The sequence below is a fragment of the Mixophyes fleayi genome, chromosome 7, assembly GCF_038048845.1.
Source record: "Mixophyes fleayi isolate aMixFle1 chromosome 7, aMixFle1.hap1, whole genome shotgun sequence".
NCBI lineage: Eukaryota > Metazoa > Chordata > Amphibia > Anura > Limnodynastidae > Mixophyes > Mixophyes fleayi.
Window position 1 is genome coordinate 137779157 of NC_134408.1, and position 17890 is coordinate 137797046.

Consider the following 17890-nt stretch of genomic DNA (forward strand, 5'->3'; position numbering starts at 1 on the left):
CTAACACCACAAAGATAGGCTGTAATTAATTGGTGTTTAACATGTCAAGGAAAGTCACAATGCTTATAAGTATCTAAAAAAGGATAACAAAAAACATACAGAAATACAAATAAAAGTTTCTTAAAATAAACACAACATAACCGAAAACTCATGAGGTCAAAAACAATATAAGGTCACTGAAAGAACAGTGTGGTATACTGATCGGTTTAACGATTGGCTGTAATGGTCCTTTTTACACACACTTTTCTAATGATGAATGCTAAATAGAATATCACTCTTAAATAGCAAGAGATTTAATAATAATCCAATTAAACAAATCATGAATTTACACACAGAGGCATATGAAACATCATTATGAATTATATATGATTTTGGAAGATATGTAATTTCTCTATATCTCTATTTATAGTGGATACAAATCTTGTAGCTTCTTTCACGGATTACAAATATATACTGCTGTCTTCCCAAATATGGAGTATATAAATAAATGGAGGGGGGGGGAGGGGGTTGTTATGACAGTTTCTGCATGTAAATGATGAATGACACTTGACTTCATGATTTCAGCAGTAAATGCTGTGCATCCAAAAATAGATACATAAAATTCTTATTGAGTACATTTAACATGGAAATAAAGCCCTGCTGAAATTATTCACTGCGTTGCTAAAACTATGTACGCATGTTTAAAAGGGGTTATGCACTTTTAGCCAACTACTTTCCTTCTCATTGCGACAGACAATTTCTTTCCAGTCACCTGTGTCTACTACGCTTTACACATGGAATCAGGAGGAGTTTGCATTCAAGTTATTATTATTTATAAGGTGCCACATATTCCGTAGCACTGCATACAGAAACAAGTAAAAAATACATGAGGTAACACACGTAAGCAGCACAGATGAGTGTATGGGGACTCGCAAAGAAAGCAGCAAAAGACAAGACAAGACATTGGGGGGAGTCAGGCAGTAGACAGACATGGTACAATAGGTAGAGAAGACCATATCCACAAGAGCTTACATTCTAGGGGACATGAACATCATATAGCACTGTGCAGGTTTACAGACAAATATAGATTAAAATTCACAAGAAATGGCTACAATCTGCTTGTCAGCCAGTTGGCCCTCTCTTCCTTTAATGCTAGTACAGCCCAACCAGTTTTTCAATATTATTTGGTCTCAGAAGCAAATGACCAAGGGAAGAAAACAACTTAGTTTCCACCAAGCAACAAATGACAAAAAGTCTCAACACTACAAAAGAATAAGATATAATTGTAGCATATCGCTGTTGTGAAATTATGAACATCTAAACATACAAATTATTGTTTAAAATAAATAATAACAAATTGTAATATTTTTATTTCGTTTAAAGTCACACACAAAAAAAAATATGCTTTTCCTTTCCAGCTTTGGTTTTAAAGAGTCATCTTGTTTTTATTAGCCTTAGGCACAATAAGATCATATTCTACACTAAGCCATCTGTATTTTCCACAAGCTTTGAATGATAAAGCTCTAAGTGTTCTACGCACGGTTAGGGTGACTGCATTTTATCCTTTCACTTTCGGTCTGCCTGCTGCAGCAATACTTTGTGTAAGTAATCAGGAAGGACTGCCACAGGTTCTTGGGAAAATAACATCACTTATTTTTTCAAACACATATATATTAACTCTTAGGGGCATATTCAATTCCGATCTGAGGTACTGCCGGTAATCCGCGGTACTGTCGGTAATACGGTACCGCAATAACGCGGATTTTCGTACGCAGCCCTATGGGCTGCGAACGAAAATCCACGTTATTGCGGTACCGCGGATTAGGTTCACGCCCGTTCTGGCGCGATCCCGCGGATCGGAATTGAATATGCCCCTTAGAGCTGTCCAGGGAACATATGACCAAAATGCTGAAAGAAAAAAAACTTACTGTAGTAATATACAGTATACACACACCACATAGATATTGAATATAAAGAATAATCAAAATCCACTGAGGTGTGGGAGGGGGATATAAAAATTGAAATTAAAGAGGGCAACAACAAAACCTGGAAGATGGAAGTGAGACACTATTAATATGGCATACACATCATGGTTTGACTTGGAATGAGGCAAGACCTCATAAGGCCTTGTTGAGAGGTAAAAGTATAGACCATAATGTGTAGGTCATAAATAAAACGTGTGATTTTTCTCTCATCTGACAAGTCTGGTGAGTGCCCTTTTTCTGTATGCTGTTCTTGGATGTCTTGGGACTCTGAGGAGCTCCCCAACAATTATTTCATTTGGAGAATGTTTTCTTGGAACACATTAGACTCCTTAATACCAACCGAGCATTGTTTAAATGCCTCAGCCTACCTGAGTATTGTTGCTGACCATGTGCATCCCTTTTTGGCCACAGTCTACTGATCTTCTAATAGCTACTTCCAAACATAATGCATCATCTCACAAAGCAAGTCTCCAGCTGGTTCCACAAACATGACAATGAGTTATGTGTACTCTAATTGCCTCCAGTCACCTGGGGGTATATTTTCTAAACTGTGGGTTTGAAAAAGTGGAGATGTTGCCTATAGCAACCAATCAGATTCTAGCTGTCATTTTGTAGCATGTACTAAATAAATGATAGCTAGAATCTGATTGGTTGCTATAGGCAACAACTCCATTTTTTTTTTTTCAAACCTGCAGTTCAGAAATATACCCCCTGATCTCAATCAAATAGAGCACCTTTGGGATGTAATGAACAGGAGTTTTGCTACATGGATGTGCAGTTGACAAATCTGCTGAAATAGCCTGATGCTACCATGTCAAAATGGATCAGAATCTCTAAGGAATGTTTCCAGCACCCTGTGGAACCCATGACAAAAAAATTCAGGCTGTTCTTGGGGCAAACAGGGAGGAAGTTCTAACCAGTACTATCATCATCATTTATTTATATAGCGCCAACATATTCCGTAGCGCCTTACAATTGAAGACAAACATAGTAAACTAATAAACAAACTGGGTAAAACAGATAAAGAGGTGAGAAGGCTGCTCACAAGCTTACAGTCTATGGGACTAGAAAGATTTACCTAATAAAGTGGCCACTGAGGGGGGAATTCAATTGGCTGCGTTACTGCCTAAAGTAACGCGAACTGCGCACTATTACCAATATTATGGTAATAGTGCGCGGAATTGCTGTTAATACGGTAATTGCAATGCCGGCTTTTTGCTTGCGGCTCTCGGAGCCGCATGCAGAAAGCCGGGTTAAATTTACCATATTAATGGAAATACACTTTCTGTGGCGGTATTCGGAGGAGAATTGAATTCCCCCGAGTGCATAGGTTTATCATAAAATCAAGCATACAGCCATTCAATCTCCACAGTCAAACATTAGCAGTAGAATGAATCATACTGAAGAGCTCAATGACTTTTAATGTGGCACTGTCACTTTCAAACAAGTCACTTCATCAAAGTCCTGCCCTGGTCAATTGCAAGTGCTGTTAGTGTGACGTGAAAACATTGAGGAGCAGCAGCAGCTCAGCCGCAATAGGCCATAGAAGTTTACAGAAAGAGACTATGGAGCGCTGAAACGTGTAAAACCTCTCTGACTTCTGTTCCAACGCTCACTACCAAGTCCCAAACTTGCTCTGGCAGCAAGGTCAGCACAAGAACTGTTCATAGGGAGCCTCACAGATTGGGCTTCCACAGGCGAACAGCTACACACAAGCCTCATCACCATGTGCAATACCAAACATTGACTGGAGTGATGTAAACCACTCCACCATTGGACTCAGCAGCTGTAGAAATGCGTTCTCTGGAGCGACGACTCACATACAAAGTTTGGTGGAGGAGGAATAAAAATCTGTAACCATTTTGTCATGATTTGGTCTTGTCCCTTTAATTCCAGTGAAAGGGAAAACTTAGTGCTACAGAATACACTGACATTGAAGAAAACTGTGTGCTTCTATTTTTGTGGCAAATGTTTGGGCATAACAATGCCCCCGTGCAGAAAGCCTAACATAAAAATAAACGGTTTCCCAAGTTTAGGGAGGTAAAAGTTGATATGCCTTCAATGAGCCCTTACTAAACACCATTGGACACCTGTAGGATGAACTGGAACACCCACTGCAAGCCAGGTCTCATCAGCCAACATCAGTGCCCAACCTCACTAATGTTCTTGTGGCTGAATGAACGCGAACCCCAGCACCCATGTTGCAAAAACTAGTGGACAGTCGTCTCAGAAGAGACAAAACTTTTATATCAGCAAAGGGGGGGGGGGGGACCAACTTGTAATAAAGGGCCAGACTACGGGTTAATGGACAACCAGCTTAAGCTCTAAACTCAAGCATTGCTGGGTAACCCACAATTTCAAACTAATAATGATGGGGGAAATGTCAAAATATGCTGAGGAAACACAACGTTCTTTGCCCTGTACACATTTTGATGTTGATCTATTTAAAATCATTAGGAAAGTGTGGGCAGCACGGTGGCTAAGTGGTTAGCACTTCTGCCTCACAGCACCGGGGTCATGAGTTCAATTCCCGACCATGGCCTTATCTGTGTGGAGTTTGTATGTTCTCCCTGTGTTTGTGTGGGTTTCCTCCGGGTGCTCCGGTTTCCTCCCACTCTCCAAAAACATACTGGTAGGTTAATTGGCTGCTATTAAATTACCCTTAGTCTCTATCGGTCTGTGTGTGTATGTTAGGGAATTTAGACTGTAAGCTCTATTAGGGCAGGGACTGATTTGAGTGAGTTCTATGTACAGCACTGCGGAATTAGTGGCGCTATATAAATAGTTGATGATGGTGAATTAATGCAAATCATTCCAGCTCATGTATAAACCAAATGTTCAGGTATATGAAAATTCCACTGTGGAACACTCACAAGATAAGCCTCAAAAGATAATTACACCTACCCTGTGTTCCCACTGACCAACAGACCACTACAGAATAAGGCAGCTCCCTAGACATTGGTAGAATAAATCAGTGGAGACTAAAGTTACAAATGAAATCAACATCAATACATTAGGTTTAAAATCAATTTAGCTTCTTGTGATGTTTCCCTTATTTATCCACAGAAGTAACTTGTCATCTAAGCACAGTGGAGACAGCCATTTATTGGGCTGAATATTTGGCCTGACAATTTACTAAAAGCTAATGACATCCCTGAAGGAGGCAGCACAGAGTATCTCAATGATGTGTAAAGAAGGAACAGATTTATAAACCTCTTGACAAGGAAAACACATTACAGTTATACCTCCACGACAACCCCACGAACGCAGGGCGCCAGGCTGCCAAAATACTGTGCCATGGCACCTAAGTCCAAGGAAGCTATGCCCTGATGCCGTCTCATACTGAGGACTTCTCTGACAGGCGAAAGTCGTCTAATTGACACCTCATAATGTTGTGCACACGGCCAAGCAGTCTGGAGTGCAAAATATAAACATACGGAGAGCACATATCAGTTCCTCTCTAATCAAGCGGTGGCACTGAGTAGTTTGATGATTAGGGTTACAGAATGGCATTAATGATAAAGGGGACATAATGATAGAGATTAGAAGAGGATGACGACAGTGGGGACAATGGGATGGAGAAGGGAACTGAGTGGACGATGATGGGGAGGAGATGGGGAAAATGGGTTTGAGAAATGAGAGGAAGATTAGAGAAAGAACTTGAGGGGGGAGGATAAATGTGTGAGATTAAGAAGAGTATTGAGGTGAAGATGGAAGGGGATTGAGAATGGTTATAATATGGACTAAAGGGTGTGAGTAATGTCTGCAAGAGGGGTGAGCTGTACATAAAGAGGGTGGGGGCTATGTGTCTGGTCTGCTATTTATTAGAGAATCCCATATAAAATGATTTTTTAAAATTGCCGGAGTCCAAGAGAAAAAAAAAATCTAAAATAAAAAAATAAACATTGGTTGAGCCCTGCTCCAAGCTTGAAAAGTGCATTGGATAAAAAAGTACTGGTGAATACACTGGAGATATTTCTTAAAATAATGTACACTTCAGGATGCCATTTTGAATAGCTTTTTATGTTTTTAGGACTTTTATTGTGATTTTCTAATACTACTTGTATATAAACAGAGATAAGGATAGGGGGAAGGGGGTTATTGATGGCAGTATTATAGGATCTGGAGTTGCATCAAAACATTCACAAGTAAATCTCTCTAAATACACCTTTAATAAGAATCTATGTACACATGGAGAGGTCATAACCTCTTTGTTTGCTTTTGGGTCATCTTGATACCTGCTTACAACTAAGAATTATCAGCTACTGTATTGACTAAGGCTGGGTACACACTACAAAAAATTTCTCCAGATGTGTTATCTATAACGATTTTACCAACGACTGATAAAATTGAAGAAAAAAAAAAGAAGTCCCGATCAGCATGCCGATTCCCGTGTAATACTATACACTCCATAGAGATCTAAAGCTGGGTACACACTACAGGATTTTCCTCCAATAATTGGACAAATCAGCCAACATCCTACTGTTTGGTCAGATATCGTGTGAGTCTGTATAGCGACACAATGATCTAAAGTCGTCACAAAGTGCCGATCATCATTTAATTTGGTTGGTCGTACTGTTTAATATTTTCCGATCAATCACCTAACGATCATAATGTGTATGTACTCATGCTGACGATCACCATAGAGTTTACAGAGTTGGGCTCTTTTCAGCCGATGTTAGCACTGAATGTCAGAGTGAATAAATGTAGAGAGTGCTGTAGAAGGAATAATTCATTTGTTCGTTCTGAGACAGAATATTTCGTTTCAGAGTCACAGATGCTAATGAAATTCGTTAGAACATGTGGATAATTATAACAAGGCAGTTTTAATCAGTGTGACAATGTGACAGTAGTGAATGAATGAATGAATATTATGCTGTCATTCTCCGGACTAGAGGACCAGATAAAGGACCAGATGAGAAGCACAGATCTGAAGGTAAATCGTGTCAGTGTGTATACATGAATCGCCAGACTGATCGGACCTTCAGTCGTAGGTAGAATCGCTTGAGATAGCACGTCGATCGGAAAAATTTGTCATTGTGTACCTAGCTTAAGGACACTACCGGTCATGATTGCATACACACTGCAGAATTGGAACAACGTTGTTCCATTGTTGAATGAGATTTCTTAGTTTGGTTTAAAAATCAAATGGAACAATATGATGAGCTTTGGAACGAGTCGCTCATCGTTGCAGCACACATGCTAATGCGATATTGGGCCGAACAGTCGTTTATCGTGTGAATGGCCCGATAATCAGCTGAACACCCTGTATTGTGTACCCAGCCTACGCAAGACTTGTTGATGCCATGAAGTGCAAATCATCTCATCCATAAGCATCCCCCCCAGTATGTGGGGGATATTAACTGTGACCTTTATTCTGAGTGGAATACTTCTCTTATGTATATGAAAATCATAAAATCTAAGTACTGGTCAACTTTAACAGATGTCCATCTTGATACCTGTTAAAAACTAGGAATTAGCAGCTACTGCCCTGGCTATGCAAAATTATGTCATCAATGAAAGTCGTCCCAGTATTAGGACAAAATAGGTTTAAAAACGGATGAAATGTAAGATGTTGTTTGTATCTAGTTAATTGCCATCTTGTGCTTTGACAACCGTGTCTACACTTCAACTTGCCCAAACAAGGCCTAAGAAGACAGCAACCGAGCCTAAATGTTATATTTATACATTGGTCGGTACTCTGCCTTAAACAAGCGCTGTTCCTGGTTACCGATAGTAATTTATATTTATTATGATAATAAAGTTCTTCGTAAAGACAGGTTTACCCAAAGATCAGTTGGTGTTTGAGGTTCTTGCACCTAACCCACCCAAAAAGAACACAGTCTCCATATCCTCAGTAACACCAGGAATGTTCTGATTAAAAGAGTTATGCCCAATAAATTAGTTAGTAGATCAACAGAAAGTTGATACCATGTTACAAAATTTGGGCATCCCTGTCTAACATCATGGAGTCCAAAAGGATTTTGGATTTTTTATGATCAAAGGAAAATACACGAATGTCAAATACAAATGCCCCTCTAAAATGTTTTCTTGGTTGCAAACAGAAAACACCTTGTTTTAATACTTGGTAGAAGCACCTTAACTGCAATTTCAGCGGTGCGTCTGTTTGGGCCAGTCTAGACACCACTCTGTATCCATTGTTCTTAGTTGCGTAGCATTTTCAAGTCATTCCACAAATTTTCAGTGGTGCCGACATCTGCGTTCCTCCAGGACATTGATTTTTTTTTTCTACTTAAGGCACTGAAATTTGTCTCTTATTGTATGTGTTGGATCAATGTATATTATTCTAGCAGGCTCTAGGTATCTTGCAGACTGCCCACAAATTTCCACCAAGATTTGGCTTGCTCCCTCAATTGTGTCCGCTATTTTGACAATATTTCCAGGTCTACCATCACCATATTTAAAAGGAGAGTTTGTGTTTTGGGATGATACGCAGTGTTAGTCTATCGCCAAACTTAGCACCTAGAATTGAGGATATAAAGTAAAATCTGGGTCTCATCAGACCATAAATTCTAACTCCACTTGCCATATGGGTCTCCTAGATTATTTCTGGAAAATTCTACGCAAGATCTCACAATCCAGTTGTCATTTGGTTAACCCTTTAACTGCTACTGCTGAATGGAAGCGCAGAGTACGAGATTCAGCAAGGGGCCTGGGTGAGTTTTGATCATAGGGTGAACCGGGCAGAGGAAAAAGCAGCGATTCTTACTCAGTCAGCCTACAGAGTAGGACCAACAAGCACAGCATACAGGCAAGTACTCCTGAGGGGGAGAACAGGTGGCAGACACAATTTTCTTTCAAGTGGTGCCCAAATAGTTACAAATACAATCATTTTTATACATTTGACATAACAGAGTATTTTGTGCTGGGCAGTGGTAACAAGAATTCCCAAATATATCATTTTGATTCTATTATGCAACAAAATAAAATGCAGTAAATGCCAAAGTTGGGTATGCAATTTTTAATGCCACTGTATATAGAGGGCATGTGACAATATGCGGCAGACATAGGGCTATAATACCAGCATAGGGCTATGTTTCTTATGTTATATATACTGGGAATGGAAAGTTTTAGCGTGTACACACTACCACGTTTGCCCCCATATCTTTCCATCATTGATCGTGATTTTTAGGAATTTTGCACCTGCAAGTTTCCAGTCTCCTGACTGGAGCACATGCACCCAAGTCTCAGTCTAAACAACTCGCATTTGCATCTTCCTTCGTTAAACCTCTTCAATTGTAAAGGGGCCACAAGCAGCAATAATTGCAAGAAGATGTGACCCAATCTACATTTGGTGGTAACCGTAACTAGTGCATTGTGGGCATGCACAGAAGTAAAAAGGCATATTATATGCAGACAACAAGAGTTGCGTCCAACTCTACAAGAGTCCTGCAATGTTAAAAATATTTCATATGATGTTTTGGTCCCTAAGGGTGTTCGGTCTTGTAGAAAACTTACCTACTTGTCATGCAATCCATTTGGGTTCTAGATCTTCGAGTAACAAAAGCTTTGGTTCCACCACACACTTACTGTTTTTATAGATTTTGCAAATAGATGTCCAAAAAATAACCTTAAGAACAGCATGTTCGGTACACTCAGCTATAACTAACAAATAAGGTCTGAGAATCTGTCTGTGTAGCAGGTGCGATCGGACGAGGTGTTATAATAGAACCAGAGATTCCATATATAGGTAAAATGTATGAGTTTTTTTGTTCAGCTAAGCGGATATTTTTTCCATACTTGCGAGATACCAAATATTGTTATACACAAGATGCATAGATGGGGAATTAGGTTTCTTCCAGTGTCAAGCTACCAAGCACCTGGCTGCGTTAAGAATTTGGGTATCCAATTTGTCAGAGGATCTAAACTCTTACTTAGCAGCCCCGATGGATCAATATTTTGGAAAACCCTTTTGAAATAGCAATTGATGGGAGAATATAGTTTAAAAGTTATAAGCAGGGACATTTCCACTGCTTACATGTAAATACTGTGATATAATTGTACAAATCCTGAGAATGCTTCAGTATTATACAAAATACAACAAGGATACTTTTCGTGATCAATCACTGCTAAGCCTCTTTAAGACCATAGTATTTTCTGGTTTAAAATGTTCATACACTAAAGAAAATTAAATACATGGAGAATTATTTACAATGCTGATATCAAACAAAATAGAACTCCATTAATTACCTATGGGTCAGTCTCTTAATCCTCTTTTTGTACAACGTAATAAGTAAAAAACAATTGCACTGTACATCATTTTTTTAAGCAATGAGAGGAAACTTTTAAGAACACCTTCCCAGCAAGGCAGGCAATTTCCCCATAGGTTGTCTTTGTTTTCAGAGATGAAGGTTAGCACCTTCCAGTGCTATAATTTCCGCACTAAAAGAAACATAGCCACTGCAGAGTCTCTTGCCGATACCAGCAGTACCACAATACATTATCCAGGAAGCAAAAAAAAAGGGTTAACCATAATTTTTGGTCAGGAAGAAATGGCCCCTAGCTCATCATGAGTTACTCAATCTGCAAACTTATTAATTGTCAATGAGAATGGCTGCTCCTGTATCATGGACTACAACACCCCCCTTCCAAGCTAAATGTCCTCTGCTTTCCAAGTTAAAACCTGATGCATTAATGGCAGACAAACTTAGGATAGGTCTGCCTCGCTGCTAGCCAGCTAAGAAGCTTTTTATGCATTTTGTAATTTTGTTTCAGACAAATAGCACATGGGGAACAAACTCTTATTAATGAGCCATGGTAGAAAAATCAATTTTGTGTGCAAAAGAAATTAGGAAGGAGGTGCCATATTAATTTACATGAATGGTGTCTACTTTTTTGTATTACGAGACTGTACGCGCTTCAAAATTTTGTTGCACCTTCTAAATAAACGATAATAATGTTTTACTTTTATGGCAATATAGATGGGGCATGGAATTTCAAAATACATTACCGAAGCGATGCAAATTTAAATTGTGATGCATAAAGTCTTCAACTTCAAATACAAAATGGCAACATAAGGGAACAATTAGTATATGCAATGATGCACTATATTTCATTTGGGAAATATAACTGTTCCATAAAAGGTCCACACATATGTAAAACATGGTTTCACTTTCAATTTCTAGGATTAAAGAGCCACATGGATAAATGGAATGCATACTTAGGGGGGTATTCAATTGTTAGCGAGATGCGTTAAAATTTTGCGCTAAAAAAAACCCCTGCGCTCGTTTTTTCCTGTTCGAGCGTGCGTTTTAAAAAAAACAAACGCTCAATTCAATTGTTTTTTTGCATTCACCCCCTCGCGCTCTATTATTGGTCCTAGCGAGTTTGAAATGAGGAGTGGTTAAGGCACTCATTTTCCTATAAAAAAATAAAAGTAAATTAATGCAATCAAGAATGGCCCCAGCACTGCAAAGGAGATTGGGCCCCTACACTGCAATCAAGAAGGGCCCCAGCACTGCACAAGAGAATGGGCCCCCACACTGCAATGAAGAAGGGCCCCAGCACTGCAAGCAACAATGGCCCCCCCTGTACAGCAGAATTAAAGATTTTACAAGGAGGTACATTTTTTGAAATTTACAAACATTTGAACACTGGCCAGGCATGGACATTTGTAAGGTACAAATATTTGTGGGACAGTGGGCAAGCCGGGCCTTTCTTCGAAGGTAAAAATATTTGTTGGGACTTTGCGTAAATGAGTGTGTGTAAGTAAAGCATCATAAAACTGAGGATTTCGTCCATGGTGAGTTTTTTTTTTTTTTTAATTAAAATCTATGGTGTACATGAGGGTGTTTACTGTATTTCTTGGGGTTTTATTATTTTTAATAAAGATTTGTGGTTGGAATGAGGGTGTTGTGCTTTTATTTAACATTTTGCTTTGTGGAACTACAGATCACAGCCAGCCGTGGGTGTAAGAGCATGTTGGCACTTGTGGTTCTACTACAAGTGCAAACATGCCCTGGGTGCTATGGGTACGCTGGTGCTTGTAGTTAGACAAGTAGCAGCATGCCCACACTATTTAGGACAACATGGCTGGCTGGGACATGTAGTTCCACAAGTAAAAACAATTTTTTTTTGTTATTTTTTTCATAAAAAATCCCCATTTATTACCCTACTACCCACAGCCAAGGGGTAGTAGGAAGAGCCCTAGTGCTATCGGCACTGGCCTGGCCCGCTTACATTTTTCAGCGGACCACAATCCCTAGGGAATCCAGGCCAGCGCTGAACAGTCTGTGGGTGTTTAGTCATTATGGCCGTGGGACCCAAACTGCGTCCCCGCCCCCCCCCCCCCCGTTATAGTGCCTATCACCCCGGCTGGTTTGCCTAGTGCTGGTTCAATTAAATTAGGGGGAACCCTACGTCAAATTTTTCACACATCAATAGCCTGCCGGCACTAGGGTGAAGACTAAATAGAGTGGGGAGCAAACGATTTTGCTTTTAAAAAAAACAAAAAAAAAACCATGATACTTTTGGCACAACCACCCTCCCCCCCCCCCCTTAAAAACAAAAAAATAATATAAAAAAGTTTAAATACATGCACCACTATGGTTTTTTCTAAAGGGGGAAATATCCAAAAATTATTAATTTTTTTAGGTTACTTTTATGAACTTTTACACCTATTTTCTCAGTTTAATGTATATTTTTCTTAACTTAATAACAAAAAAATTTCTTTGAGCAGACCATGGAGGTGCGAGATAAAACAGCATATTTGCCTTTTTCACACTCGGCGTTAAAAAACAATTGAATAGCTTTTTCCGCTAAGGGTTCGCAGCCAGACTATACTTTAACATTGACAAACGCTTGGAGCGCGATAACACCATTTCGGTAAAAAAAAAAAAAAAAGAAAAAAGAATTGCGTGAGAAGTTTTCGCGCTCGAAAATAAGGTAAAAATAGCAAAAAAAATGACTTTTCACGCTCGAACTTCCAAACTCGCTAACTATTGAATACCCCCCTTAGAGATGGATTGTAGCTGTAAAGTGAATTTATTGACTTGACAAGAGGAAGGCTTACAACAAAATACAAAAGAATACACCAAAGTATGTTGCAAAACTTTTATGATAATTAAAATCCATTAAGGCTAGTTATGTAAACAGTGAAGTATAACTTGTTTTTCTAAGCAAGTATGGCAATATTTGCAGCACTTTCTAAGATAGGCTTTTTATTGCCTTTACACATAATTTATTTATAACATACCAACAATCCAGAAAATAGGCTCATTCAATACTACTTTAATAAAATCGATTTTCTTTATTTTCTGAGCTCAACATAAGCCACTGCCCTCCAAGATAGCTTAAAATGACAGCATGCACACAACGTGACAGTCTTAAGTGCTGTAACTTCCTGATGCTAGTCAGTGACGATTGTCGGCATGCATGTGCTATATGAATGAATCCGCTATGAATTTGTAGTTGCATAGTATACAAGATTACAATGTATTTTATTTTCTAATCCCCTTAAGACAACCACACATTGTAAAACGATCCTCAATGATCTGAGTCCGAAAGAGAAGGGGGAAAAGGCTTCTGCCAATCAGCGCAGCGTGTGACATAAGGAGGCGGGCATACAGTGACAGCAACAAATCAGACTCGGCCAATGGCAGCACGGCGGGGCGGGGCTGCCATTCATTCAAGAAATCAGAGTGCACTTACTACAACACTACTCGTGCTGTCCCTGTGACGTCTTCCTGCAACCTTCACACACTACATCATTCCACTACACAGGAGACATAAACACAGACGTGACAGCCGGCGCTACACGTGAGAAATAACCACCCTGCATTGAGCTTCATAGCACACAAACATGCCAGCATGCATGACATAACAGCGCTGATCATACAATCACCCAGAACACACAGATGCTAATTCCATAAGACAATAATATATATATATATATATATATATATACACATACACACACACACATTTTACACTCATCACACACAGGGTAATACTACAACGCTACTAATCTCATTACAGTTTCTGATTTTATAAATATTTTATTAAGTATACAGCAGTGTAATCTCATTATCACCAATGCTACTAACTATCTATATATATATATATATATATATATATATATATATATATATATATAATAGAATACACACCATCAGATATACAAGACAGCATAGTCAACGTTAAATTATATATTATAGCATCGCAGTAATAATACCCATGTGTGACACTATCATTTTGATCGCACTACATTGCAAACTCCAGAATATAAAGAACGCGCTTCTGTCCTTATTATAAACATCCAGCACATGATACTTTCACTGTTTATCTTACAGTATTCAACATCATGCGCTACTGACTTTACAACTGTACATTACTCACCATAGCACATTATTGCTAATCTCCTAATATCAATGTAAAAAAGCATGACACATGTATACAAATATACAGCATACATAAAATTACCACTACACTGTCAATCTCCAAAATCACATCACACTTCCATAATTATATTTCACACTATGTGAGGTTGCATTGTTTCTTATAAAAGCATAAACACCGTACTTCTACATGCAGCATACAGACATTACACTATTAACCTCATTATTTATATATATATATATATATATATATATATATATATATATATATATATATATATATATACATACATATACACACACACACACACACTTCTTGTTTTCTAATACAAACTACACATACATTAGAGATCAGCACTGCACAGCTGGCCTCACAATGTAAACGCATTTTAACTCTACACAATGTCCACAGATAGAAGGCCTGAGCTGCTGCAGCCCCTCTTGGGTCTACAGAAGCCGCCTGCAGCAGCTCAGTGCTTTCCAGTTGTCATCAAACCTGCCGGGCTGTGCTACGCACATTTCCTATTCACAGCGCGGGTTACGCTCACGCTGAGCTCTCCACACACTGTGACGTAGGCTTCGGACGCCACAACATGGCGGCTCCCGCCAACTACGCCAGCCCGAGCAGTCCACCTCCCCATACGTGACGTAGACAGACAGATTAGAGCGCGCTCTACGCAGCCCGGCCGGCGTAAGTGTGTTTCCTGAATAACAAATGTCTGACAAAAGATTACCTACCGATTCCTCCTCCTTCTCCATCCCCGTGGGCATCTGCGGCACGGCCCGGTTAATGGACACGCAGTCATTGAGGTCGGGCATGTCCGTGCCCCGGTAGATGGGCAGCGGCTTGGCGGCATCCAGTGCCCGCGCTCGGAACGACAGTTTACTCATTGTCGCCACAGCCGGGGGAGGGGGGGGGTCGAGGAATTAAAAAAAAAAAAAAAAAACACTTAAAAAAATGTCGGTCAGAAGGACCCCCCCAAGCCGCTCGCTCTCTCCCCCCGCCGACTCATGGGGCCCCCGTGACACGGTGAGGGGCAGAAAGCGACGCTCCAGGCAGTAATTCGTCGTGCCTAGATCCGGGTTTTGTTGGCTCGATCCGCTCCCTGCGCCATGGCAAACATGGCGGACATTACCAAGGCGGCGAGCGATCCCAGCAGCCCCCGCGAGCGGCGGCACAGGGGGGGGGTGCGCGCGCAGCAGGGGGGTTCGGGGGCGCGCATTATGATTCGGGGGCGCGCTCTGTACTCTCAATGGCCCAAGATTGCGCGCTTAACCCTTATAATTAGTTTTATTCTTTATATTATATATATTATCCTTCAGATTTACCATTAATATCCTCACTACAGATTTTTACTGTTTTATATGCGTCTTCTTATTGGTCGATCACTTTCTTTGTTAAAGTTGAGGAAAATATGAACATTATAAATATATATATATATATATATATATATATATTGGTCGATCACTTTCTTTGTTAAAGTTGAGGAAAATATGAACTATATATATATATATATATATATATATATATATATATATATATATATATATATATATATATATATATTACACTACATAGTGGCACTGTAAAATTATCAAATAAAAAAAACTAATGGTATGACATAATATTTCCTAACTACATAGAACAATAAAACGATCCATTATTTGTTGTTATGTACAATAACCTGCTTTAAATATTTGTTATTTTTTCTGTTCAGTCCTTTTTAGTAACATTTTGCTTGGAGATAGGTGTCAGAGCCCAACGAGACAAAAATTAAAAACAGCAGCCCCCCCCTAATATATGCAATATGCGCCATGGAGAGAAATGCAAGAAAATTAGGCAGATGCGCATTTAATCCAGTTCATGTTTGTAGCATATATTTTATTGCTGTCTATATGGACAACACACACGGCATGGCCGACGGATACTTGGATCCAATGCCTGTAGTAATTTAACTTGAGATTTACTCTGTAATGGAAATAATTATTTTAAACAAATATGCTTTTCCGGACGAGCTTTAATTAATGTCTACCACATTCTGTACAGGATAGTCCTGCTTCCGGCATCATGTCCTGGGTTGGACCATCATGATCATGCTTTCCCAGTTTTTTAATAGAAATTATTTAAAAAAAAATTAAAGTACATTACATCCCCCTAGCTATAAATGCATATTTAATTTAAAGTTCTTGTACATTTTGGTAATCCTGGTAGGGTGTTAATATTACCAGCATGTAATTTAAATGTAGCAGGATCTTGAGACAACAGGATATTATCTTGTATTGAAATGGGCTTAAGAGAAGTTTAAGAGAAAAACAGGTTATAAAGCACTGCTGGGGTGTGATCTTGATTATGCAGAATTTGGACAACAATGCACAAAAATCAGTGTCCTGGGAAGAGTTCAAAGACTCCTCTGATAAGTTCTTATCTAACACTCAGAGTAATTAGAATCCATTATGATAGCACACTAATGGGTTAAATGTCTCCTGGAAATAGCCTTACCCTTCCACAAATCAGTAAAAATGTGACTCCCACTGACACTTTTTTTTTTCTTTCTTTTATTAGTATCAACAGAAATTAAAGGGAGGGCGACTTTATTGCCACGGATATATACCATGTAACAGAAATGATGGTGTTGGAGAACAATTTTCTATTTACCTGGCATCTACCATGGCAGCTTACTATTGGTAATAGCGAGCAGTACAATGAGAGAAGACACAAGTTGATAGAGATGCTGCACAATTAGATTTTTTTTCTATAATGAGGATAGAGTTTAATTCTCCTCTATAAGAACAGTGGATGATGAAGGTGCCAGGACAAGACCAGCTAGCCGCCTAGCAGGTAGTCACAAGGAAGGCTGCCCACAATGGTACCGTTCCCCTGGTAGAATGAGCTCATACCTTTGTAACAACCTCTTTTCCTGAGAAAGTGAAGGTTTTTTTTTTATTACCTTAATCCATGTAATTCAAAGTACAGTGGCACACTGGTTAGCATCGCACATAGTGCTGAGTTCATGGGTTCGATGCCGCACTATCTGTTTGAAGTTTGAATGTTCTCCCTATGATGCGTTTCCTTCGGGTGCTTTAGGTTCCTCCTACACTCCAAAGACACACTAGTAGCATAGGCAAACCAAGGGGGGGGGGGGGGGGGGGGGGGGGTTCCTAGTGCCCGGAAACCCCCCTCCAAGCCTGGGGCACTGTATAATTCAGGTGGCTGGACCCTGCCCCCACTTCACATGGCTCTGCTCGAAAAGAGAGAGCTGCATGCATCTAACAGTAGTGCACACAGCATTGCCCATGTATATTATGGGGATAGGGAGAGTTGGAGAGCAGCCAAGCACTGTCTAAAATTATAGCTACGCCCCCATACATGCTGGTCACACTCACTGGCGGCTGGTGTTGAAACCCCTATCTGCAAATCCTGCGTTTGCCCCTGAGTAGGATAGTCAGATACTGAGGAAATTAACCCTAGTGTGTGTCTATGTGAACTTAGAATGTAAGCTCCCCATGTGATTGATTAAATCATTTTGGTAAAACACTGCATAATATATAAGTGCTATAACAATAACTTAA

At 39.6% G+C, this 17890-nt stretch overlaps 1 protein-coding gene across 1 annotated transcript in view; it reads right to left on the reverse strand.

Moving 5' to 3' along the window:
- The window catches only part of EPC2 (enhancer of polycomb 2), a 42618-nt gene extending 27131 nt beyond the window's left edge, over positions 1 to 15487 (reverse strand). Inside the window, exon 1 of the mRNA XM_075180920.1 lies at positions 15059 to 15487. Coding sequence (XP_075037021.1) covers positions 15059 to 15211 — 153 coding nt within the window. The 5' untranslated portion in view covers positions 15212 to 15487. The remainder of the gene's footprint in view (positions 1 to 15058) is intronic.
- Between the last annotated feature and the right edge of the window lie 2403 nt (positions 15488 to 17890).